This window comes from Panicum virgatum, chromosome 9N (assembly GCF_016808335.1).
Source record: "Panicum virgatum strain AP13 chromosome 9N, P.virgatum_v5, whole genome shotgun sequence".
Classification (NCBI taxonomy): Eukaryota; Viridiplantae; Streptophyta; class Magnoliopsida; order Poales; family Poaceae; genus Panicum; species Panicum virgatum.
The window spans coordinates 74,926,602-74,949,947 of NC_053153.1; the positions used below are offsets into that span (position 1 = coordinate 74,926,602).

General features: G+C 54.0%; 1 protein-coding gene and 1 long non-coding RNA gene across 3 annotated transcripts; both read left to right on the forward strand.

The window, feature by feature from the left end:
• Positions 1-1,430: 1,430 nt before the first annotated feature.
• LOC120690733 (FAD-linked sulfhydryl oxidase ERV1-like) lies at positions 1,431-4,265 on the forward strand. Of its 2 annotated transcripts, XR_005681889.1 has the most exons (7): positions 1,431-1,821; positions 1,921-2,004; positions 2,286-2,333; positions 2,822-2,886; positions 3,426-3,503; positions 3,592-3,688; positions 3,831-4,258. XR_005681889.1 is itself a non-coding variant. In XM_039973519.1 (6 exons), the coding sequence occupies exons 1-6, from the start codon at positions 1,648-1,650 to the stop codon at positions 3,940-3,942; spliced, it is 561 nt and encodes a 186-aa protein (XP_039829453.1). In that variant the 5' UTR covers positions 1,431-1,647; the 3' UTR covers positions 3,943-4,265. The 2 variants fall into 2 exon arrangements, 1 of the variants encoding a protein (XP_039829453.1); XM_039973519.1 differs by lacking the exon at positions 3,592-3,688 and having other exon boundaries at positions 3,831-4,265.
• A 2,964-nt stretch (positions 4,266-7,229) lies between these two features.
• Positions 7,230-8,255, forward strand: LOC120690734. Its single transcript, XR_005681890.1, has 2 exons — positions 7,230-7,635; positions 7,804-8,255. It is a non-coding gene; the product is annotated as an uncharacterized LOC120690734 (long non-coding RNA).
• Positions 8,256-23,346: the final 15,091 nt, after the last annotated feature.

A 23,346-nucleotide genomic window follows, 5' to 3' on the forward strand; every position in this document is an offset into this window, starting at 1 on the left:
TAAATTGCAAAAAATAAGGCCGCCCGCCCCACTGCTGGGTGGCCTGGGGGGCCGGCCGCCCAGCTGCCGGGCGACCGGTCCCCAGGGACCTGTATGTAATTTTTTGTCGTCTTTTTTTGCGGATAAGCCCTGCCGCTCGGCTGCCGGGCGGTCAGGTCCTGGCCGCCCGGCAGCGGGGCGGCCGGAGTATATCTCTGTAAATTTCCAAATCGAAAATATATTTTTATAAAAAATAGAAATAAAAAATATAAAAATAAAAAAACCGTCCTGGCGTGGCCCAGCGGTTCCTCTTCCTGAGCCAGCGCGGGAACAGCCCGCGTTGGAGGCCCATTTACTTGGGCGCGACAGGCCTCCTCTATTTTCCATTGAAAAAAAAGTCTGTTTTACCTCTCCAACTATCACGAAAGTTTGATTTTCCTCTCGCAACTACGAAACTGGATACTTCACCTCCCTCAACTTTTCAAACTGTGGCATTCTACCTCCTTCGAGTGGTTTTGAATCGAGTGGTTTTGAAGGCTGTTTCGCTAACCGCAGTGCTACAGTAACTGTAGTTTTGTCTTTTTTCTTTTTTAAAAATTTTCAATTGAATCTTTGAAAAATCATTATAAATCAGAGAAAAATCATAAAATGAAAAATTTAATTTTGTTAGACTCCACATGAGAAGATCTACACATTGAACATATAATATGATATGCTTTAGTATAAAGTTTTTGCTACAAAGGTTTTGTCTTTGTCTCTTTTATTTATTTGGCTGAATCTATGAAAAATCATTATAAATCATAGAAAAATCATAAAATAGAAAATCTAATTTTGTTAGACTACACATGAAATTGAATTTACAATGATTTACAAAATTAGATTCCACATGAAATTGAATCTAGCAAAATTCAATTTTGTAAATTCAATTTCATGTGGAGTCTAACAAAATTAGATTTTCTATTTTTATGGTTTTTCTATGATTTACAATGATTTTTCATAGATTCAGCCAAATAAATAAAAAAAGACAAAAACAAAACCTTCGTAGCAAAAATTTTATACTAAAGCATATCTTATTATATGTTCAATATGTAGATCTTCTCATGTGGAGTCCAACAAAATTAAATTTTTTATTTTATGATTTTTCTATAATTTATAATGATTTTTCAAAGATTCAACTAATTTTTTTTAAAAAAGAAAAATACAAAACTACGGTTACTGTAGCAAACCACGGTTACTATAGCGAAACAGCTTCAAAACCATACGAGGGAGGAAAAATGCCACGGTTTGAAAAGTTAAGAGAGGTGAAGTGTCTGATTTCCTAGTTGCAGGAAGAAAATCAAATTTTCGTGATAATTGAAGAAGGTAAAACAGACTATTTCCTTTTCCGTTTTACCCTCAGCCCAAGGCCCCAATCTGAGACAGACACTGGTGGAAATCTGTGATGCCCCCCCCCCCCCCCCCCCCCGATTTTGCCGTGCTCCTCTGCTGCTCATCCGCTCCCCTGCCTGCTTCGCACAATCGCGCACCGTCTGACGGTGGCCGTCGTGCCTGCGGACGCCGCGCGCGCACCACCTCTCCGCTCTCCCCATCCATCACCCAGCGCCTTCGCGCGATTGCGCTTGCAACTCCGGGTGGCCGCGCGCACGCGAGCCCGCGCCGGGCGCCTCGATGCCGCTGCCGGGCTGGAACCCGCTGGCGCCCGTCCTCCAGACCGTCGCCGCCTTCTCCCGCCATCTCCTCATCGCCCCGGACGCTGGCCCTGACGACCACCGCCTCCGCCCGCTCCTCTCCCTCTCCCTCTCCCCGCCGCCGCCCCCATCGCCGCCGCCGGAGATAGCGAAGGCAAGTTGTTTCCCTCCGTGCTCGCCCGTTTGTCCTTTTCCGTCTGGCTGGAGCCGGAGGTGGGTTGTTAACTCGTAAGGTTTTCGAGTGAATGCGCAGGAGAAGGATGCCAAGGCGGCGCCGCTGACGAAGGAGGAGGTCGGGCGGGCCACGTGGATGCTGCTCCACACCATTGCAGCGCAGGTGCTCGATCTCTTGCCTCCGTGAGTAGCACAACGAGGCACAGAATCAGTTCGTCATTTGCTTTTGAAGATGCTTTCTGGTTCACATTATGGATTGTGGACAAACTGTAAATGGAGGGCACAAATTATTCATGTATCATAACACAGCCTTTGACACATATTGAATTATTGATCTGTGTACCTGAGGGATGTGGAAGGGAACAACTTGTTTGATTTATGAGTTTCTTTTGGATCTCATTAACTATCAAATTCGATTCCTACTAAATATTTGACTTGTTTCAGTTCCCTGATGAACCAACGAGGCAGCAAAAACGAGATGCAAAGGAGCTGGTAAGCACGACAGTCAACCCTACTAATTTGAGTTGGAGTACTCTGGAAACCTCTGCCATTGTTTTGGAAGAGGTGTAAAGATATGAATGTAACAAGTAATTTACTCTCATGGTCGAGCAATAGTTGTTTTAATTCAGAAATGGGGCTTTTTTGAGTTATAGCCTGAAAAATCTAGAGGATAGGTTTCATGATGATTTGTGTACATTTACAACATCCTCCAGGCTCAATCCTTTTCATTCCTAGCTTAGACTTGCTTTCATAGACATGCGCTCTTGGTTTAGCATGATTCAGATGTCGCATTTAGAAATAAAATATCATAAGCCATGTATTACTAGACTATCACTAAATTTCCATCAAGAACAGTAAATCGGAAACATTCTTTTTTAGGAGGGACAAAGATGACATTCATATGGCGCGTTTCTATGCTGCATTGCCTGTTTACTTGATTTACACAGAAATATAACATTGCTACTGGTTTGCATGTTCAGATGCATATAATCTCAAGACTATATCCTTGCAAAGAATGTGCTGAACACTTCAAGGAAGTTTTGAAGTAAGCAATCCTCACCAACATCTTGGATAAATTGCAATAGCTATTTAATAGTTTTTTATTCCTTGCATTACATGTTTATTCCTTTCGAAATATTTTCACTTGATTCCTTGGCAGCCTGTCATTTTATGATGCAATCCAAAAACAGCACATAATAACTGTGAACCTGTGGTACTGCAATACGAAAAATGTGTTTGAGTCTTAGATTCTGACGCTCTAAATCTATTGTTTTGGCTGAAAATTGTTCCTTCAGTGTTTAATGATGCACATGATGATTAAACTCTTGTACACACACTAAATTGGCATCTTATAGGTGACACTGGTGTTTATATCTATGATAGCTGACATCAAACATGGCTGTGTTGTCTTTATTTTTTGCTGTTTGAATGTTTTAGTAGATGAGGGCCATTCATCACAGCTGGGCTGCTGGATATGTTCTTATCCTGTTTTCTTTATCCCATTACTTTCTTCTTCTTTGTTCTTTGATAAAAGTTATGTTGAACATTAAACTGACTTAATTATTATGTGTTTTATTTTTTTAGAGCAAACCCTGTTCAGGCAGGATCTCAGGCTGAATTCTCCCAGTGGTTATGTTATGTGCACAACGTGGTAAATCGAAGGTAAGTCCATTCAGTCCTCTCCGAGCTGTTGCTTGGTGTTGCCTTCAAAATCATCTAAGGCTTTGTAGTGTTGAATCTGTTTCTATAGAATCATAGGAAAAATAAGGTCTCAGGGCCAAAAGGAGGAAAATTGATGCGCTATACCTATTTGGCACCCTTTTACTCCTACGGTCCTACCATTAGGGGTATGTCAGTATGCGGTTTAAGAGTAGATGTTTCCATTCTAATATTGTCATGATTTTGCAAAAGTTTCCGGTGTTCTGGCCGCTACTGTTCAGACTGTTCTTATTTGTTTCTCATCTGAGCGTTTGTGGTTATCTCTTGCAGCCTTGGAAAACCAATATTTCCCTGCCAAAGAGTAACTGCACGATGGGGTAAGCTGGATTGTCCTGAACGCTCGTGTGACCTAGAAGGCACCAGCGACATCATGGCAAGTTGATGACGCAAACAAGAAATCCTCTGGAATATATACTTTGATGAGGATTCTTAAACAAACTAATGTATGAGCACTACTACCAGGGAGATGAGGAAATAGAATTCAGGGCGCCATGCCGAGTTGCCGACATTTTAGAGCCTCTACCAGAATTTTTGTATCCTTGTCAGTGATAGTAGTAGTAGAGTACGTTGGATATGAATCAGGCGATGTTTGTACTTTGTACAGTTTTGCCATGTTAACAGTAATCGGATTCCTGCATTTATTTTTGGCTAGGTTCTGTGTACTAGTATGTTCCCTAGTCTGAAGTCTGCTTCTTCTATCTACCAGACCATAGCAGTCCGTATAGATTTTTGTGCAGCTGTGAACTAGTGTATCACAGGAGTCAGGAGTGTACTTTTTATAGAAATAGAAGAGAGAACCGATATTAGAAAGTCTGGACCAACAACGCCTGCAAGCATGGCCATCAATGCATGGAGGAATGCATGTAGGCCACCTTCCTCGCTTTCCCCGGCCATTTTTCTGCAGCTCAGCTCCTCGTTGTTGACGATGACATAAATTCTGCCGTCTTATCACATCACTATTTTAATCCCATGCAGCCATGCTGACATCTAGCAGTACTGCGAATGAAATTCAGAAACTGCATCACGCATGGACCTCTAGCTATCTTAAGAAGAGGAGTCACAGGAAGCCAAAGGAAACGAATTGCATGCGCATAAGCGTTTGAAACTCTGAAGGGATTGTGCTTGCGCAAGGGTAGGAGATGAGGCATCCTTCTCCGTTGATTTTACTGATATTTGCATTTGTTGGCGGAAATCTGCTCATGGCCATCTCCTCTAATGCAAGAAGAGCCAAGAACACCACAGGTACATTCAGCAAACCATCCTGATCTTGGCTTTGGCAATCTTCCTGTATTCTCTCCTGTCACTTTGTTCATACGGTTCCTGTTCGTTTCCATCTTTCTCCAGCAATTATCTTACCTTGAGTTCACGGTTTAATGATGGATATTTTAAAAGATCGTTGATGGATCTGATGCTATTTTCTCAAAATTACAAAGAAAAGAAAATAAGATCTGAATCATCTGACCATATTGATAGCTCAACATGACAAGAAGTTTGATTCTTCCCTTCTCCATTATGTGGTCTTCTCATGAAGCAACAATACCATTGAAGCATATGCTTGGTGGAACCTGTATAGAACTTAGTAACTTAATTGTCTCAGGAGTTAACTTTACCAATTACTGACAAAACTATATTTTGCAAAGCTCCATGTATATATTCATATTATCCGTGAAAAACGCTTGCTACTCCCTAACTCCCATCTTTTCAAAATGCAAGGCTGCTCTCTCCAAAGGTCATTTTGTTTAGGGATCTCCAAAGGTCATTTTGATTGTCAATATCTCATATATTATACTGTTCGAGACTATGAAATCGACATCATATGAAAGTGCATTCAAATCGAATCCATTGTAATGAATGTGTATTATTCAACTTGAATCCATGTTAATATTCTACAACTTATTAGGCTAATTGTTTAAAGATTAAATTTGAGTCTTGAAATGCATGTGCCTCTTAAAAAGGAAAAGGTGGGACTAGTTAGTATGAACCAATTTTGGCTGCCCTCTAAATGTATGGACTTCCGACAGTTGTGGGTGCAGTCCTGGTTATTTATGCCCTAGATGCTGTTTTGACTGGTTGGTTCTGTTTTTTTCTCCCAGCATCATTGTTATTCTGAATCATTGAGATTGTATATAGGCCATATATGGCCTATCGCTGACATTTAATTGCATTCATTGCAGATCCTGGTTATGGTAGCATTGAGTTAAACGGCAGGAGACTAAAGGTGTATGCTCATACAACATGGAACATGTCCGGCATTCATAGATCACTAGAAACATAGACCACCAATGATAGTCTGATACATTCAGTTTTTACATGACTTTCCTTAATGCTCTCTCTCTCTCTCTCTCTCTCTCTCTCTCTCTCTCTCTCTCTCTCTCTCTCTCTCTCTTCAAATTTGAATATTTATCAGAGCATATCTCCTCAACTTCTAGTGTTGACATGCTAACTTATTACTATTAGTAATCAAATATAACGTGTTCTTCTTGATATATTTTTCTTGAGGCGCAGTTATATTTATATTCCATTACTAATCTTAACAGGGAAACCAAGTTCTTACAGACGATTCTTGTATCATTTGCAGGAACGATACTCTTTTACTATCCGAAAGACAAGGGAGCTGGAAAATATTAGGACGGATGATTACCAACCTATGGATCCGAGCCCAAGTTCCAAAGCCACTATCAGACCAGGTCCAATTGAGCATGGCACACCTATTCTTCCTTATGTGCCACGGTACCCACCACCTTCTGGTCACCCTAAGGATGTGCCTGCTGCTGAATCCCCTGGATCCCCATCAACTTAGATGAACGCTGAAATTATCCAAATCTGCTATAACACCCCAATGTGGTCAAAGTCTGCTTTTGTTATGATGTTATTATGGTTTACTACTGTACCATACTACCATATGTCTGAAATGTAAGTGTTTTTGGTTTACTACCTAATGCTTGAGTGACGCAATATGTTCTGGGCTGTTCGTGAAACAGCTAGTAAGAGCCAGCGGTAACTTGTGCATTGCAGCTTTAGTATGGAGTTGATCTTTTAATTAGTTTTATTTTATTTTTGCTGTGGTGATTTAGGTTACGGCTAAAATCCGGAGTACATGCTTGTAGGAGTATTTTGTACTTGGACGACATGGCAATTGCACTGAAACCGTGTGTCCGCCTTGTCTAAGATAAGGCACTACATTAAGCTTTTTACGGTCAATGTTAGGTAGATTTAGATTTAAGCTGAATCGGTGCTGAATTCTCATGTGGCCATGCATCGGTTGGAAAGCCAACATGCTCCTTGGGGTTTTCTCGTCTGCTCCTGCGAGGCTGCGACGTCCTTCCTCGTAACGAGGGCGACGGCCAGGGCGCCGGCGGGAGCCGGCCTGTAAGTCGCCGAGGTGATCGAGACGGACCCCGAGAGGACCATGTCCGTGAAGCTGGCGCACATGGGCGGCGGCGCGTTCTGCCTCGTGGAGCACCGGAGCAGGAGAGGCGCGCCCGGGTGCGCGCACGACTGGCGATGCCTGCTCCACGCGGCCACGTTACGCCTCCGATACGGCAAGGACGGGGATCCGCAGAGCGCCGGGCGCCCTGCTACGCTGTCCTTGGGGTTTTCTCGTCTGCTTCTGCGAGGCTGCGACCTACTTCCTCGTGTCCGAGCCCAGATTAGTGGTAGTCGGCCCATTTAGAAAAAAAAAATCCAACTTAGATATCTCTTGCTGGGATTCATAGGAGTTATCTGCCAGCTAAAAAGCCCTGCAAAGTACTCCTCCCGTCCCTTTCCTCTCGCCACAGTAGCTTCCAGGCGATTCCCAGGCGATTTCGCGTTTCCTCCGCCGATTCGCCGTCAACCTCGCCTCTGGCGCCCTCGTCGGCGTCGGAGGAGGGTGACCGGTTGAATAGGTGGTGGATCGACTCCCCTGCATATATTAACTATATAGTAGGGTTAGGGTTACCGGTGGGGTTTGCTAGGTCGCCGGTTCTTTTGATTCCCTGGATCAGCATCGGAAGAGGCGGATGCGGCGGACCCGGCTACGGTGTTGGCGAAGCTGAAGCTCTTTCCTTTTGCGTTGGTCCATGGAGAATAAAAGGTAACCTTGCTACTTTTGGGGTCTTGTGGGGGCTCTGGTTGTTGGCAAGGTTGTGCTACCTGTGCTGCTGTGGCCGTTTTGCTCAACGATGGCGTGGATGTGGTGAAGCCAGATCGAATTACGGTGCGGCCTTCTCCGGTATCTTTGCCGGCTTCCCTGTTTATGCAGATGGCGGTGGCATCAGCATCAGGTTCTTTCTACCAATTTGGGAACTAGGTTAGTTTTAGCTCCCACCTCTTCTGGTGGTTTCCTCCCCCTCCGGGGTGTTCTGTTGGCCGGTCTGCCGGGGTGGTTGATGGTTGTGGCGCCAGGCTTCCTGTGGTCCGGCGATGTGAGGGCCATTGGCCTTCTTTTTTGGCATGTGCGTTCAGCGGGTAAAAAGCATGTCAGTGATACTGGTGTTCTGCTCTTGATGCCGTTTAAAACCTTTGAATCATCTTCGTCGAAGGGGTGGTCGGCTTCAACGCGACTGTTCCGGCCGCCGGCAACGAGGATGACCGGGAAAAACTTACAAAGACTGGAATGTAATTTTCTTTTTTCACAAGGATATCTTTGTAAGAGTGGGGTTGTAAACCATCAAAAATATTTGTGAAATGCAAGCCCGGTTTCTCCACAAAAAAAAAATCTGCCAGCTTCCTGTTTTACCAAAAATGTTGCTCTTTGTATTTTGGTCAAACGCTGAATCGAATTGACTGTTCTTTGTATTTTGGTCTAATGCTAATCGAATTGACTGTCTTAACGCTTAAGCTATATGTTACTTAAAACCAATTATCACATTATTCGAGTTGGGTTTTCGAATGACTTGCAATGCAGGGTTTGATAAACAACGGTTTGATAGGTTTATCATCTTAGAAGGGCTTGATCACGTAGAGAGACTGATCCAAAAAAGAAAATATGAGGGGAGGAAGGATTAGGAGGACGTGCATAGGAACATTGAGAGGGAATTCTTTTTGTTTTTACTATAGAACTAATTTTGGACTTAATGTGGTCCGTAGTGTTAGAATGAATAATATACTAGTCCGACCAAATACTGCACTTTTAATCCGACGGTGTATAATTCATGTACGAATCACAAACATTTTTTTTGGCAGGGAATACGAATCACAAACTTTTTTTTTTGGAATAGAGGGGGGCGGCGGCGGCGGCTGGTACACATGATCGTCGACCCGCACAATGGATAGGGGCCTCGTACGGCCCACTGGGAAGGCCCCCGGCCCATCCGGTCGATGACTTTCGACTTGACCTTGCTCCCGTTCCCGTTCGTTCCCGTCGTCGTCCCCGTCCCCGAGAAATTTGCGATTTCGCCATCACCAAAACTGGGCTTCGCTGGAATGTCATCAAGTAAATGGACTTCGCCGGAATGCCATTATGAAGTTAGGTCAAAACGCTGCAATGCCTTTTCATCCTTTTCCAATTTGTTTCTCATTTTCTTGATGATTTGGCTATGTGATTGGACCATTCTACCCTTGGACTACACAGCCATCCTTTCCCGTCGACAACTCGACATCCTCCTCAGGCTCGTTGTTCTTTCCCGCACAGTCAGGCAGCGGCGGCGCCAGCAGCTCGCCGGCAGCGGCCGGCACGGCTCGCAGCTGGGCCAGGGTAGCACGCGTGCACGATTGAGAGGGAGAGGGGGACCGCGAGGCCGGGGGCAAGGAGAGGGGCAGCGGCCGGTGGCGGAACGGGAGGTAGGATGCGGCTGGAGCTAGGGAATAAAGGAGCCAATTTGGTCGTTTTTCGTTACATCGATTTGAGATGAAATTGAGGGGCCGCGGGAGCTTCATTGGAGTGCGCTGGTTCCGTTTTGAGGGCTAGTTCGGCCAGGGAAGGCTTGGTGGTGACCGGCGGCCATGGTGGTTCCGTGGTGGCGCGCAGGGCTGGGCCAAATGGAGCACGGGAAGGCGCAATAGAGAGGTCTAGGAGAAAGAGGGAGGTATGCAGGTGCTCACCGACGTGTTGGTTGGGCTCTAGGTCGACCAATGGAGCTTGCTTGGGAACAATGGTGGTCACTGTTTTTTGGATGGAGAAGAACAGAGAAGAAAGAAGAAAGGGTGCTGGGAAGCTCAGTGGAGAAGAAAGAAGATAGCGTCTTCGCCAACGGGAGCGGCGGCGAGTGCCGCCTCACCGCCATGGCATCGCTGCTCGTGGATGTGTGGGGCCGCCATGGCCAGACCAGTGCCGGAGATGCCGCTGCAATACTACACGGCCGCGTGCTCCGGCCGGAGAGGAGTTGTCGGGTACCACGATTAGGGACACCCTAATCGAGGTACTAAGATCACTCTAAAACGCAAACACATGATTAAGGCAATTGGGCCCACGAAGGCCCACGGCCTCCTTCCAATCTGGAAGAAAGGAAAGGATTCAAAGAAGCCCAGCATGCGGCCCATTCGCACCCCTCTCGGGCCCACGGGACGATCTCCGCCTCGCTCGAGGGCTCCCATCGGGACCCTCGACTGTGCCCCATATCTCCGTCTCGCTCGAGGGCAGCGAACCCCCCTCGAGCAGGTAACTCATCTCCGCCTCGCTCGAGGCCACCCCTTGGCGTAAGGGACAAACGACCCCGCCGCTCAACCGCCCGCCGTACGAAGGCACTAAATGCCAACTACTCCTCCACAGTGCTCAGGACAGACGGCGTCAGGCCGCCATTCCCCACAGTGGCTGTGACCGGAGTCCCATCCGCCAACTCCTGTAATTGCTCCACCATCCCAGTCTCTGTGGCAGCACTGTGGGACCTACGACGCGGGACGCAGCGTGCTCGGCACTGCTCCCCGCACTATTCTGCCAACTCCAGCCGACCGGACTCTACCTCATCACACGTATGGCCCCGGGCCCACCTCCTGCTTGGGAAGGGGTCCGACGACGCCACGTGCCCCTCCAAGAGGGACACACAGCACACGCAGCCGAAGTCCCGGACCTCCCCCCTCGAGGGGTTCGGGACCTCCACGTGTCTCCCGGACCTCCTGATGTGCACGCCAGCACTCCGTCCTGGAGGGTCCGGGATCGCCGCGTGCCCCGCCACCGCTGGAGCACGCAAGGCCCTGACCTGCAGGACCCACGGAACGCCACGTCTGGAGGACTGAACATCCTACAGCGACGATCACGCCGCCTGCTGGGGTTGACAGGAGGCTGGCGCGATCTCCGCAAGGTCAAGGACGACGCCCAGGACGACCACCATGCCCGACGCCATGCCCCACAGTGTACTTTTTACAGTGTTTGACCACTGCACCCCCGTGATTCGGGGGAAGACGACGACTTCCACGTTCCCCCACTCATGTACATCGCCCCTCCTTGTGACTATAAAAGGAGGAGGCAGGCTTCCTTTAAAGGGAGACGTTCTGGACATCAGCAACCACGGTCACCCACACTCGCGATTATTCTCAGCACCACTGAGCTCTCACCTCAACCAACTCCTCTTCTAGTGGAGACTTGGGAGCCTCCCTCCCTCTCTCACCTCGCTTGTACCCCCCTACTACAAGCAATCCGGGTGCAAGATAATACATCGCCCTCGCACACCCCTTTGCTGGACGTACGGCCCCGTGGTCGGAACCAGGATAAACCCGTGCGTTATTGTGTTTCTTCTTGCATTAACATCTGGGACGAGGAAACACGCGGCATTTACTAGTTGGGATCCGGACCCCCGGGTCAGGACGCTGACAGTTGGCGCGCCAGGTAGGGGTCGGCTGCGTGACATTTTCTTTTTTGTTCCCATTTGATCTCCAGGGATGGCGGGTAGATCCAACCCATACCCCATGGGCGTTTCGGATCCACTCCCCGCGGGGTGCGTGATCTGGTTCGGGAGTCTCGAGTTCAAAGCAACCGGCAATGGTTACCTCATGCAGCTCCTCTCGCCCGGATGCAACCCCATCCCTCCGACTTCACCAGCCCAGCGCGACAGGCGCTCGGGCCACAGCTCCCCCGCGTGGGTTGAGGCTGGCCTGTCGCAGCTCAGCATCGCGCCCAACGGGGCCACCGCTTCGACATCACGTGCATCGATGTCGTCTATGTCGGCACCATCAGCTGCTGCAGTACCAGTGCCTCCCAGGGGGGGCTCGACCTCGCCATCGTCCTTCCCCTTCGGGATGCGCAATACTGCGACCTACACTTCTTCGATCAGTTCTAACTTCACCGAGTATGAGGATCTGCCGGGTCATCATCTTCTGTCGATCTGCAACCTCATCACATCGTCCCCTGACGAATCCTACCCTGAAACGGCGAGCTCAGTCACCGACGACATCCATTTCTTCATGAACAACTTCACGGGCGAGGAGGCCGAGGACTACTCCGGGGTCCGCGACCCCGACGCATTCCGCTCGTTCTAGCTTGCGACGGCTTATTGCCTCGCCTGCTCTGAGGACTCCAGTGAGGGGGAGTACAATCCCACTCGGGAGTGCTTCATGGCTGATCTTGCGGACGAGCAAAACGACAACACCCTGGGTGACGACGGGGACGGTGGGGCGGATGCACAGGCGAACCAACCGGTGGTGCCGCCTGCGGCCCCTTCTTCTTCGTCAAGCTCGGCGGCACGGCAAGCACAGCTCGCACAGCTCAAAGAGCTCCAAGCCAAGCTCGACGAGCAGCGTCAGCAGACCCAGGAGCTGCGCATCGCGCTCGAGCAGCAGCGCTCCGCACGTGGTGCACATGCCCAGGCGGCGGCGCGCGTTGCCCGGGAGCGCATCCTGGCCGACGACAACGTCGACAAACCTTCGGAACTGAAGACGGCCAGCGAAAAACTCGGCGCTGCGGCCTACCTACTCCAAGCCATGCCCGAGCCATCGACGCTTTAGGGCCGCAACCTGCGCCGCGAGGCACAGGCACTCATCGAGGAAGCTGCCGTGCAGCAAGCCGAGAGCTCTGCGTCTCGAATGCGCTCGAAAGCTCTGGAGCAGCCCGGTGGGACTGCGCACCAGGACCACGAGGCTTCTGTGCACACTCCACCGGCAGGGAAGGGCAAGGCAGCCGTAGCACCCGGTTTGAAGGCACCCTCGGTGCACGACCGCATCGGAAGGCCTCCCGCGAGGGAACGGCTCCACGACACACGCGGGCACACCGAGGACGGCGACGCCCGCTACATCGTCGGTGGCAGGAAGTACACCCCTTGGCGGGGTGGACGCTTCGACCCCGAGCATGACAGGGATGAGTCACCGGAGCCTCCGGGCACCTGGGTGTTCAGCCGGGAGATTCGAACTGCTTCTTTTCCCCCCATGCTTTCGACAACCCACCACCCTCGTCAAGTACTCGGGCGAGACTGATCCTGCAGTCTGGCTTAATGATTACCGCCTAGCGTGCCAGCTAGGCGGCGCGACGGAAGATGCGGTCATCACCCGCAACCTTCCTCTTCACCTTGCTGATGCCACACGAACGTGGCTCGAGCACTTGCCCGCGGACCAGATCCACAACTGGGCCGACTTAGTCAAGATCTTCGTGGGCAACTTCCAGGGCACATACGTGCGCCCTGGGAACTCCTGGGACCTCAAAGGGTGTCGCCAGAAGCTCAACGAGTCCCTGTGCAACTACGTGCGGCGCTTCTCCAAGCAATGCACCGAGCTCCCCAGCGTCACCCACGTCGAGGTCATCAACGCCTTCCTCGAGGGTACGACATGCAGGAACCTATTGCACGAGCTTGCGAGAAGCCGACCCGCCAACACCAACGAGTTGTTCGATGCCGCCACCAACTACGCCGCCGGCGAGGAGGCTGTTGGTGCCATCTTCGACGACAAGCCGAGCAAGCGCAAGGACGATGCGCCCGCGGAGGGCAGCAACGTCAAGCCCAACGCCCCCACCAAGAAATAGAAGCGGGGGAGGAAGGGAATGAAGCCGGTCCCACCGAACCAGTGTGCATCGGGGCGGGCAGAGGACTCCGAAGAGGCCTTCGCTATCGCCCCGGACCGCAAAGGACCTTGAGGCGGTGGTGGCCTATTCGACGACATGCTTAAGAAGCCGTGTCCTTACCACAAGGGCTAGGTCAACCACACCCTCGAGCAATGCGAAATGCTCAAGAAGTACTACAACCGCGTTGCGCATCGCGACGAGGATAGGAAAAAGGATGCTGGCGACAAAGGTGGAGATGACGAGTTCCCCCCGGTGGAGAACGCCTTCTTCATCTTTGGTGGACCAACGACGAACATGACCTCTCGGCAGCGCAAGCGTGAGCGTCGGGAAGTTTTCTCCGTCACCAAAGCCACGCCATCCTACCTCGATTGGTCGAAGGATACCATTTCCTTTGGCCGCGAGGATCACCCCGACTACGTCCCACACCCGGGACGGTATTCGCTCATTGTCGACCCCATCATCGGCAACACCCGCTTCTCCAAGGTACTCATGGACGGAGGCAGCAGCCTGAACATCATGTACGCCCACACCTTGGAGCTCATGGGGATTTGACTGAACAAGCTTCGTCCCAGCAAGTCGCCATTTCATGGCGTTACGCCGGGGAAGCGCGTCCAACCCCTCGGCCAGATTGAACTACATGTCTGCTTCGGCAGGGCAGCCAACTTCCGCAAGGAAGTACTCACCTTCGATGTGGTGGGGTTTCGGGGATCCTATCATGCCATTCTTGGTCGTCCCTGCTACACCAAGTTCATGGCCATCCCCAACTACACCTACCTCAAGCTGAAGATGCCGGGTCCGAAGGGCGTCATCACCGTCGGCTCTTCGTTCGAGCACGCTTACGAGTGCGACGTTGAGTGCGTCGAGCACGCGAAGGCTCAAGCGGAGGACGAGGCCCTCGCAGCCACCCTCGACAAAATGGCAAGCGAGGCCTTGGACCCCACTCACCGACACGCGGGAAGCTTCGAGCCCGTCGAGGGTATCAAGAAGGTGCCCCTTGACCCGAGCCACCCCGATGACAAGGCGTTACAGATCAGCGCCACCCTCGACGGCAAATAGGAAGTGGTGCTCGTCGACTTTCTCCGCGCCAACGCGAACATCTTTGCGTGGAGCCCCTCGGATATGCCTGGCATACCGAGGGAGGTCGCCGAGCACTCCCTTGATATCCGACTCAACTCCAAGCCGGTGAAGCAGCGCCTGCGACGCTTTGACGAGCTCAAGTGTCGGGCGATCGGCGTGGAGTTGCAGAAACTTCTGGCGGCCGGGTTCATCAAGGAGGTATTCCATCCCGAGTGGCTAGCTAATCTTGTATTAGTGAAGAAAAAGAATGGAAACTGGAGGATGTGTGTAGATTACACTAGTTTAAATAAAACATGTCCGAAGGTTCCCTTTCATTTGCCATGAATTGATCAGATTGTAGACTCTACTGCGGGGTGTGAACTTTATCCTTTCTTGATGCTTATTCCGGCTATCACCAAATCAAGATGAAAGAGTCCGACCAGTTCGCGACTTCTTTTATCACACCATTTGGCATGTACTGCTACGTTACGATGCCCTTTGGCCTCAGAAATGCCGGAGCCACGTATCAGCGGTGTATGCTCCACGTTTTCGGAGACCATCTCGGGCGAAACGTAGAGGCATATGTCGACGATATCGTTGTAAAATCCAGAAAGGCGGACGACCTGGTTGCCGATCTCAGGATCGCATTCAATTGCCTATGGGCCAAAGGGGTAAAACTCAACCCCGAGAAGTGCGTGTTCGGGGTGCCTCGAGGCATGCTCTTGGGCTTCATTGTCTCCCAGCGGGGCATCGAACCCAACCCTGACAAAGTCTCGGCCATCACACGGATGGGACCGATCCGAGACCTAAAAGGGGTACAAAGGGTCATGGGATGCCTAGCGTCCCTTAGCCGGTTCATCTCGCGTCTCGGCGAGAAAGGCTTACCCTTGTATCGACTCTTGAGGAAAACCGAGCGCTTCACGTGGACCCCCGAAGCCCAAGAAGCCCTCGACAGGCTGAAGGCATCACTCACTCATGCCCCTATTCTCACACCACCCACGGACGGCGAGCCCCTCTTTCTGTACGTAGCCATAACGACTCAAGTGGTCAGCGCGGTGGTCGTTGTCGAAAGACAAGAGGAGGGCCATGCTCTGTCCGTCCAACGGTCGGTGTACTACATCAGTGAGGTGCTGTCTGAAACTAAGACGCGCTATCCGCAAATTCAGAAGCTACTCTACGCGGTGGTTTTGGCTCGGCGCAAGTTGCGCCACTACTTCGAGGCCCATCCCGTCACCGTGGTCTCGTCTTTCCCTTTGGGAGAGATAGTCCGCAACCGGGAAGCCGAGGGTAGAATCGCCAAATGGTATGTGGAGCTGATGGGCGAAACTCTCACCTACGCCCCCCGCAAGGCGATCAAGTCCCAAATCTTGGCTGACTTCGTGGCTGAATGGACGGACACTCAGCTACCCCCACCGCAAATCCAGGCCGAATGCTGGACCATGTACTTCGACGGGTCGGTGATGAAAACCGGTGCCGGCGCCGGCCTCCTTTTCATCTCACCCCTCGGGGAACACATGCGGTATGTGATACGCTTGCATTTCCCTGCGTTGAACAATATGGCAGAGTACGAGGCCCTCCTCAGTGGCCTCCGCATCGCCATCGAGCTCGGCGTCAAATGCCTCGATGTGCGCGGTGACTCTCAACTCGTCATCGACCAAGTAATGAAAGAGTCTAGCTGCCACGACCCGAAGATGGAGGCATATTGCAATGCAGTGCGCCGCCTCGAAGACAGGTTCGACGGCCTAGAACTCAATCATGTCCCGCACAAGTTCAATGAGGATGCCGGCGAACTAGCCAAGACTGCGTCGGGGCGGACCACCGTCCCCCCAAACATCTTCGCTCGCGACATCACCAAGCCCTCCATCGAATTCAAGAATCCGGCGGAGCCGGGCGCCTCGACCGCCGGGCCCTCCGGCGGGAGTCCCCCGGCGGACGAGGCCGAGCCCATGGACATTGACTTTGGGACCACCTCCGCGGACGAGGCCGAAGCAATGGAAGTCGATGAGGCCCCCACCTCGCAAGATTGGCGCGTCCAGTACCTTGACTGGATGATTCGAGGGGTTCTACCCTCGAACCATGCTCAGGCACGGCGCCTCGCTAGGCGGCCAAGTCCTTCGTCCTGATCGACAACGAACTATATAAGCGCAGTCCCTCGGGTGTCTTGCGGCGATGCATCCCCATCCCCGAGGGCAAGGAGCTGATCCGCGACATCGACGCTGGCGTCTGCGGCCATCATGCTGCACCGCGCACCCTCGTGGGTAACGCGTTTCGGCAAGGTTTCTACTGGCCCACAGCAGTCGCCGACGCCACCGACGTCGTGTGGACCTACGAGGGTTGCCAGTTCTATGCTCGAAAAACACACCTCCCCACGCACGTTCTGCAGACCATCCCCATTACATGGCCCTTCGCTGTGTGGGGGCTGGACCTCGTTGGTCCGCTGCAGAAGGCACCCGGGGGCTTCACCCATTTGCTGGTGGCGATCGACAAATTCTCCAAGTGGATCGAGGCTCGACCCATTGGCAAGATCAAATCCGAGCAAGCGGTTTTATTCTTCACCGACATCGTCTTCAGGTTCGGGGTCCCGAACTCGATCATCACCGACAACGGCACTCAGTTCACAGGCAAGAAGTTCTTAGTGTTCTGCAACAGTTTCCACATACGTGTGGACTGGTCGGCTGTGGCACACCCACAGACGAATGGGCAAATGGAGCGTGCCAATGGCATGATCCTCCAAGGACTAATGCCAAGAATCTTCAACAAGTTGAGCAGATTTGGCCGGAGGTGGCTCACGGAGCTACCCTCGGTCATTTGGAGCCTGAGGACGACCCAAGCAGAGCCACGGGCTTTACCCCGTTCTTCCTCATCTATAGCGCCGAGGCTATACTCCCCGCGGACTTGGAGTACGGGTCGCCGTGGCTCAAGGCATACCAAGAGCAGCAGAACCAGCGAGCCCGCGAGGACTCGCTGGACCAAGTGGACGAGGCTCGAGACGCTCCTACACTCTACGCGCTACCAGCAGTCTCTACGAAGGTATCAGGCGCAGAGAGTCCGACGCCGAGACCTCAACAAGGGGGACTTGGTGCTGAGGCTTCGACAGGACAGCAGGGGCCGCCACAAGCTCTCACCGCCATGGGAAGGCCTGTACATAATCGCCGAGGTGCTCAAACTCGGCACGTACAAGCTGGCGAACGAAAACGGCGAAGTCCTCACCAACGCTTGGAACATACAACAGCTACATCGCTTCTACCCTTAGAATTCCGAGCTATTTGTACATCGTTTGTACTCGCATTTTCTATTTCCTGAAATAATAAAGAAGTACGCTTTACTTGTTTATTTTTGGGAACCTTCCGGACCCTCAAAGGCTCGGATGCGCACGAACACTGAGGTACGCTCGGCTTTACCCTCGGCAAAGCCAAGCCTCCCTCGGGGGCTACTACAGGGGGAACCCCCGAACGTCCCCAAAAATCGCCAATATTTTTTCGAAATATTTCCGTCTCGACCCTAAGCTTCTCGTATACTTGGAAAAAACGGGCGCGAGGCATAAGCAACTACGATACGGGGCCGGCCGAGTCGTGGGGCCGCCTATGCCTCCGGGATATGGCACCCCCCTCACCACTCCACGCCTACGTTGCTTATGAACACGAAGTCCCTCGCAGATGTTTATCTAAGTCACATACGAGAACACGGAAATAAAGTAAAGAAAACATAGGCTCGAACGCACAAGGCCTCGATGGGCCACACAGTCGATTTAACGGAATGAATTTCTTATACTCATAAGATACGATTACAAAGTGTGATTACGACAAACACTAATCTATTACATGGGCTTCGAGGCCCAGATTTTGTACAGGCTACCAGCCCCCCTTGCGGGTCTTCAGTGGCGTCGAATTCAGCAATGGGAGGGATGTCGGCTTCGAGCTTCTCGGCGAGGATTGTGGCGAACTCCTCCGCGGCTGCGTCGGCTTCGTCCATGATGGCCGACGCGGCGTCCGCATCAGCGTCATCGTGAACGACGTACCCCAACGACACCCTCTGGAGATCCATGAGGTAGTGTGTCGAGGCCACGGTGAGGGCCTGCAGGACACCGAGGCGGAAGGTGCTCTTGGCGTGTTCGGCAATCCGACCGCCTAGCGCACGCAGGCGGCTGATCACCGAACTGCCCGAGACGGCACCCTCTACCTCGAGCCCTTGGCACACGCTCACGGCGGTTTGCTCCAGCTCAGCAAATTCCGCCTGTGCCTCCGTGAGCGCGGTGTGAACTGCTTCCTTCGCCGCGGACTCGTCCGCCACCTTATGCCTCAGCTCTGAGCAAAAGAAATCAATGTAAGCTACGAAAAGAAACAAACCAACGAAAATTCGAAGGTACTTACCCATGATGCTCTTCTGCGCTTCCTCCCTCTGGACTCGGGCGGCCTCTTCGAGCGAGGATAAGGAGTTTTCCTTCTCCTTGAGGGTGGTCCCCACGTTCTGGAGGGCCACCTCCTTCTCCTCGAGGGCCTCGCCCTTTTCCCGAAGGGTTCCGGTGAGCGCGACAACGGCCACCTCCTTGTGGAGGAGCTCGGTCCCCTGTCGCTCGAGCGATGTCCTGAGGCGCCGTAGCTCGGCGCTCTGTGCCTCGGCTTCCCGAGCCTTCTCCTCGAGCGCTGTTCGGAGGCGTTGCAGCTCGGCAGCCTGCGCTTCGGCCTCCCGAGCCTTCTGCTCCGCTGCGACCCTCTGGACATCCCGCTCACCAGTAGCCCGCGCCAAATCCTCCTCCAACGCCTGCTGACGCGCTCCCAGATCCGTCATCTTAGTGTTCGCCTCGATGTTCTTGAGCACTAGCTCGGCGTTGTGTTGCCCGAGCTGGCTCATCTGGGAGTACATCTGGGTCATCTCGGCGCTCTTTTCGCGTGAGATTTCCCTCAGCTGCTGCAAGTGGAAGAGTGGGGGTAAAAGCATGTTAAAGCCGAAATCGAATCCGAGTAATTTTCAGGGGAAAGTATTTACCTGGCTGACCTGGTAATCCGTTCTCTGATGGAGCTGGAAGGCGCGATCGAGGGCTTGTAGGATCTCGCGGCCGACGTCGAGCTGCGCGTTCAAGGCCTCCTCCTCCTCTTGCTCTTTGCGGAGAAACTTCGAGGGGAGCCCGGACGGGACGATTGCCCCATGATGAGGCCCCTCGGATGTCCCCGCCTCGAGCACATCCGCGTTGGCCGATGCGAACTCGGCGATGTGCGCGGCGGCGCTTGCCGCAGCAGCAGGGTCGATGTCCATCGAATCCCCATATTCCTCGCTGCTGTCCGGCAGCTCCACCACCGCCACCATGCTCCCTTGCGCCGTTGGCACTGGCACCACCGCGACGATACCCTCGTCCCGGGCCTCGGTGGGCTCCGAGACGGGGGGCTTCGTCCACCCCCGGCGCCCCTAGCGCCGTCTCCTCCTCTGCGACGCCCTCGGCCTCAGCCCTCGGGGGCTCGAGAATGAGGGTCTCCTCCTCCGCATGGTCGGCGGGGCGCTCCTGCGCACCCCCACCAGTTTCTCCTTCTGTAACCGGCCGGGCGGCGCTGGCCGCGTCGCCCTGACTGGCCTCAACTTCAATGTCCGGCCGGGCGGCGCCATCCGCACCGCCCCGACCAGTCTCCTCGACGTCGTCGGCTTGGGCGGCTGCTTCAGCACCGCTCTGGCCGACATCGCCCTCCTCCTCTTGAGCTCGAGCTTGCTGGGCCGCTTGGGCCCCTCGAGCCATCGCCTCCCGCGGCTTCGCCGCCTCCGCCGCCTCCGCCACAAGGTCCACGGCAGGCAGGGGCTGCAGCGCCGTGTGCGGCGTACTGCGTGCCCCGGTCTTAAGGGCCTTGGTCGGGGCGAGCTGGACCGCATCCTTGGCGACGGCCCCAGGGCTGGAAATCGAGGAACAAAGGTTGAGGACAACGAGATCGAGAAATGGACCAAACACACAACAGAGATGAAGTCTAAGACACATACCCGGATCGAGCACTCATGCTCCGCTTCCTAGTGGTGCTTCTTCGGGCCCGCGGCACCGCGCCGCCCCTCGAAGACTGCCCCGAGGGCGCCCCCTCGTGTTGGCCTGGTGCCTCGAGGCTGCCAGCACGGACGACTCCGCGCCCGCCGCAGACTCGTCGCCACGGATCAGCACCTGGGGCGCGGGCGTCTCCTCACCCGCCGCCGGAGGGGACGACTCCCGCTCCGTCCCCTCGAGGGACAGATCCGCTGATGACTCCGCCACGGCCCTTGTCTCTTCCGGTGCCGCCGGCGCCCCCTCGCCGTCATCCCACCGGTAGGTCGGCGGGGAACTCGCACCCGCTGCCGCCCCGTCGTCCCCCAGAAGGTGGCCCTCGGCGTCCGAGGCCTCCTCCTCCTCCTCGTCCGTGGACTCGGGCGTGGCAGGCCGCGGCTTCCCCTCCGCGCGAGCGATCTTGCACGCCTTGTCGTGCTTTGCCTTCCTCCTCCTCTTCCTCTCGGCCTTCGCCTCCGCCGCGTCTTCCGCCTCTTCAACTTCTCTGCGTGCAGGCGGTTGATCTGGTGTTCTTCAGGGACCGGGGGCCTCGAGGAGTGGTACTTTAACCCCTGCAAAGTACAACCGAGACAGAGTCAAGGGCAAGGAATGGGGCTGCACAAGACATAACGAATTCGGAATCAAAACTCACCAGTGAAATGTACCCCGCCTCAGGGCGCATCTTGATCCTCCAAAGATCCTCGGGGTCGTGGGGGAAATCCGCCACCGCGTACCTCGCCCTCCGGGCGGCGGTGGTGTGGGAAAGCAGCTCGAACGCCGTCCTCGAGCCCTCAGCCTGGCTCCCGGGGGTGAGCTTGAATATCGGCAGGGCCCTCTCCATGAGAGGGATCACCCTCTGCCGATGAAAGTTTGCGTTGACGGCCACCGCCGTCAACCCCTTCTTCGTCAGATGTGCCAGCGCGTCGGTGAGGACTCCGAGCTTGGCTTGTTGCGCCGGGGGCGACACCCCCCAGTCCCACTTCGGTGGTCGCTCCTGGAGCACCCTGTTGGTGAATGCCGGGAGTGCGCCGCTGTAGTTCCGAAGGTAGAACCACCCTCGACTCCACCCGGCGTTGTTCGTCGTCATCTTGCTGGGGATGTAGAGGTTCTTCCGGTTTGGGCGCACGTGCAGCGTCAAGCCACCGGCACGCGCGAACCGCTTCGGCTGGCCCCGCGCGTTCTCGACGAAGAGTTTGCCGCGGAACAAGTGGATCCATAGATCCCAGTGGGCTTCGATGTCGAGGTACCCCTCGCAGACGGCGACGAAGACCGCCGCCTACGAGATGGAGTTGGGGCTGAAGTTATGCAGCTTCGCTCCGTAGTACTCGCACAAAGCCCGCATGAACCTGCCGACGGGGACGCCGAAGCCTTGCTCGTGAAGGCGCACGAAGCTCACAACGTAACCCTGCGGAGGCTTCGGCTCGGTCTCCTCCGGCCGCAGGGAAATCCACGCCTGCGCCCCCGAGTCGGGGTTCCGCGACAGCAGCCGGTCGGCGACCAACTGCTCCAGAACCACCATGGTGGCGGAGGATTTCCCCCACGGCAGGGGCTCCTAGATATCCGACATCTCTTCGATTCAAGGGGGAATGTGGGAATGAAGGCTCCGGAATGGCTAAGGTGCGCGCTCTCTCTCTCTCCTTCCTCTTCCTCCTTTCGTTCTTGACTGCGGGCTCAGGATGCAGGGGAGGCGGAGAAGGCAAACTGAGACGAAGGCAAACAGCCAGGTGAGCCCAAACAACCCCCTTCTCTTCGTTTTTATTCACCGCGATGGGCGGACCCGCCGCCACAGCCCGAATCTACCGCATTGAATGCGGTAGATTTTGCTGTCGCTGATGGCTGGGCCCCACGACCGCGGAGTCCCACGTGTGCACATAGCAATAACTGTGGCGCGGTAACCGGCGGGCGCGGCGCGACTGTTGCACTATCCCATCCGTCAGCCACCGCCCACGCCGCTTCGTCTGCCCGAGGCTGCTGCCTGAAAAGGCGCGCCCGCACCGCACCACACGAATCAGGCCACGTCGCCCACAACCAGCAAAAGACCCGCGCGCGTTACTCGCGACTCCACGCCATTCTCGAATCATGACGGAATATTCCTTCCGGGGTCTCGTTACCCTCGAAGGAATCGCATTCCGAGGCCTTACTGATCAGGGGTTCGAAGCCTGGCCCGTCCGGGGTACGACAGGCACCCTAGATCGCCAGAGTCAGGGACTGCATGGATGTGCCGTATAAGCTACCCTCAAATGCGGAGTTCGAGACATCCTGCGCAGTGTTCAAGGCCAGTCGAGGGTGCCTAGAAGGGGGATCCCATCGAGGGAGAGCATCGAGCCCTCGGACCCTATCGAATGGGTCCGAGCCCCGCCTAGCGAACCATAGCAAGCGCTTTATGAGACGTGTCCATGGACCACGAGCCGACCCTTATCGAACGGGGCACGGACGTCCACTTGAATTACCCGCTAATAGCTCACCGAAGTAGCCATAGCTCGCGGCCCGGGCATGGGTAGCATGGTGCGCTTCACCCCTCCTCCCTGCGGAAGGGCGACGAGGGTCGTAATCAAAGTCGAGGGTTCCCCTGAACGCCTTCACACGGGCCTGGGCTCGGGGGCTCCCCGCACACCACGGTTCAGACCGCACCCTCGAATAAGTCGACGACCGTCAATTGCGAAGCTCCACGTGTATAACCAAATCCCCCGCTATTAACGCGCGCTCTCCATATGGTTAAGGTTAACGCCGGGTCACTGTACCAGCACAAAGAATGACGAGGGCGGCTGAAAGAGTGCCGTTGCCGGCTGAAAAAGACGCTGGACGGCCACCCCGGTGAGGCAACCCAGTGGGGC

Coding starts and splice junctions, on each gene's coding strand:
- LOC120690733 (XM_039973519.1), top strand. CDS start 1,648: ATGCCGCTGCCGGGCTGGAACCCGCTGGCGCCCGTCCTCCAGACCGTC. Junction 1,822..1,920: donor CGCCGCCGGAGATAGCGAAG/GCAAGTTGTTTC, acceptor GTGAATGCGCAG/GAGAAGGATGCCAAGGCGGC. Junction 2,005..2,285: donor TCCACACCATTGCAGCGCAG/GTGCTCGATCTC, acceptor GACTTGTTTCAG/TTCCCTGATGAACCAACGAG.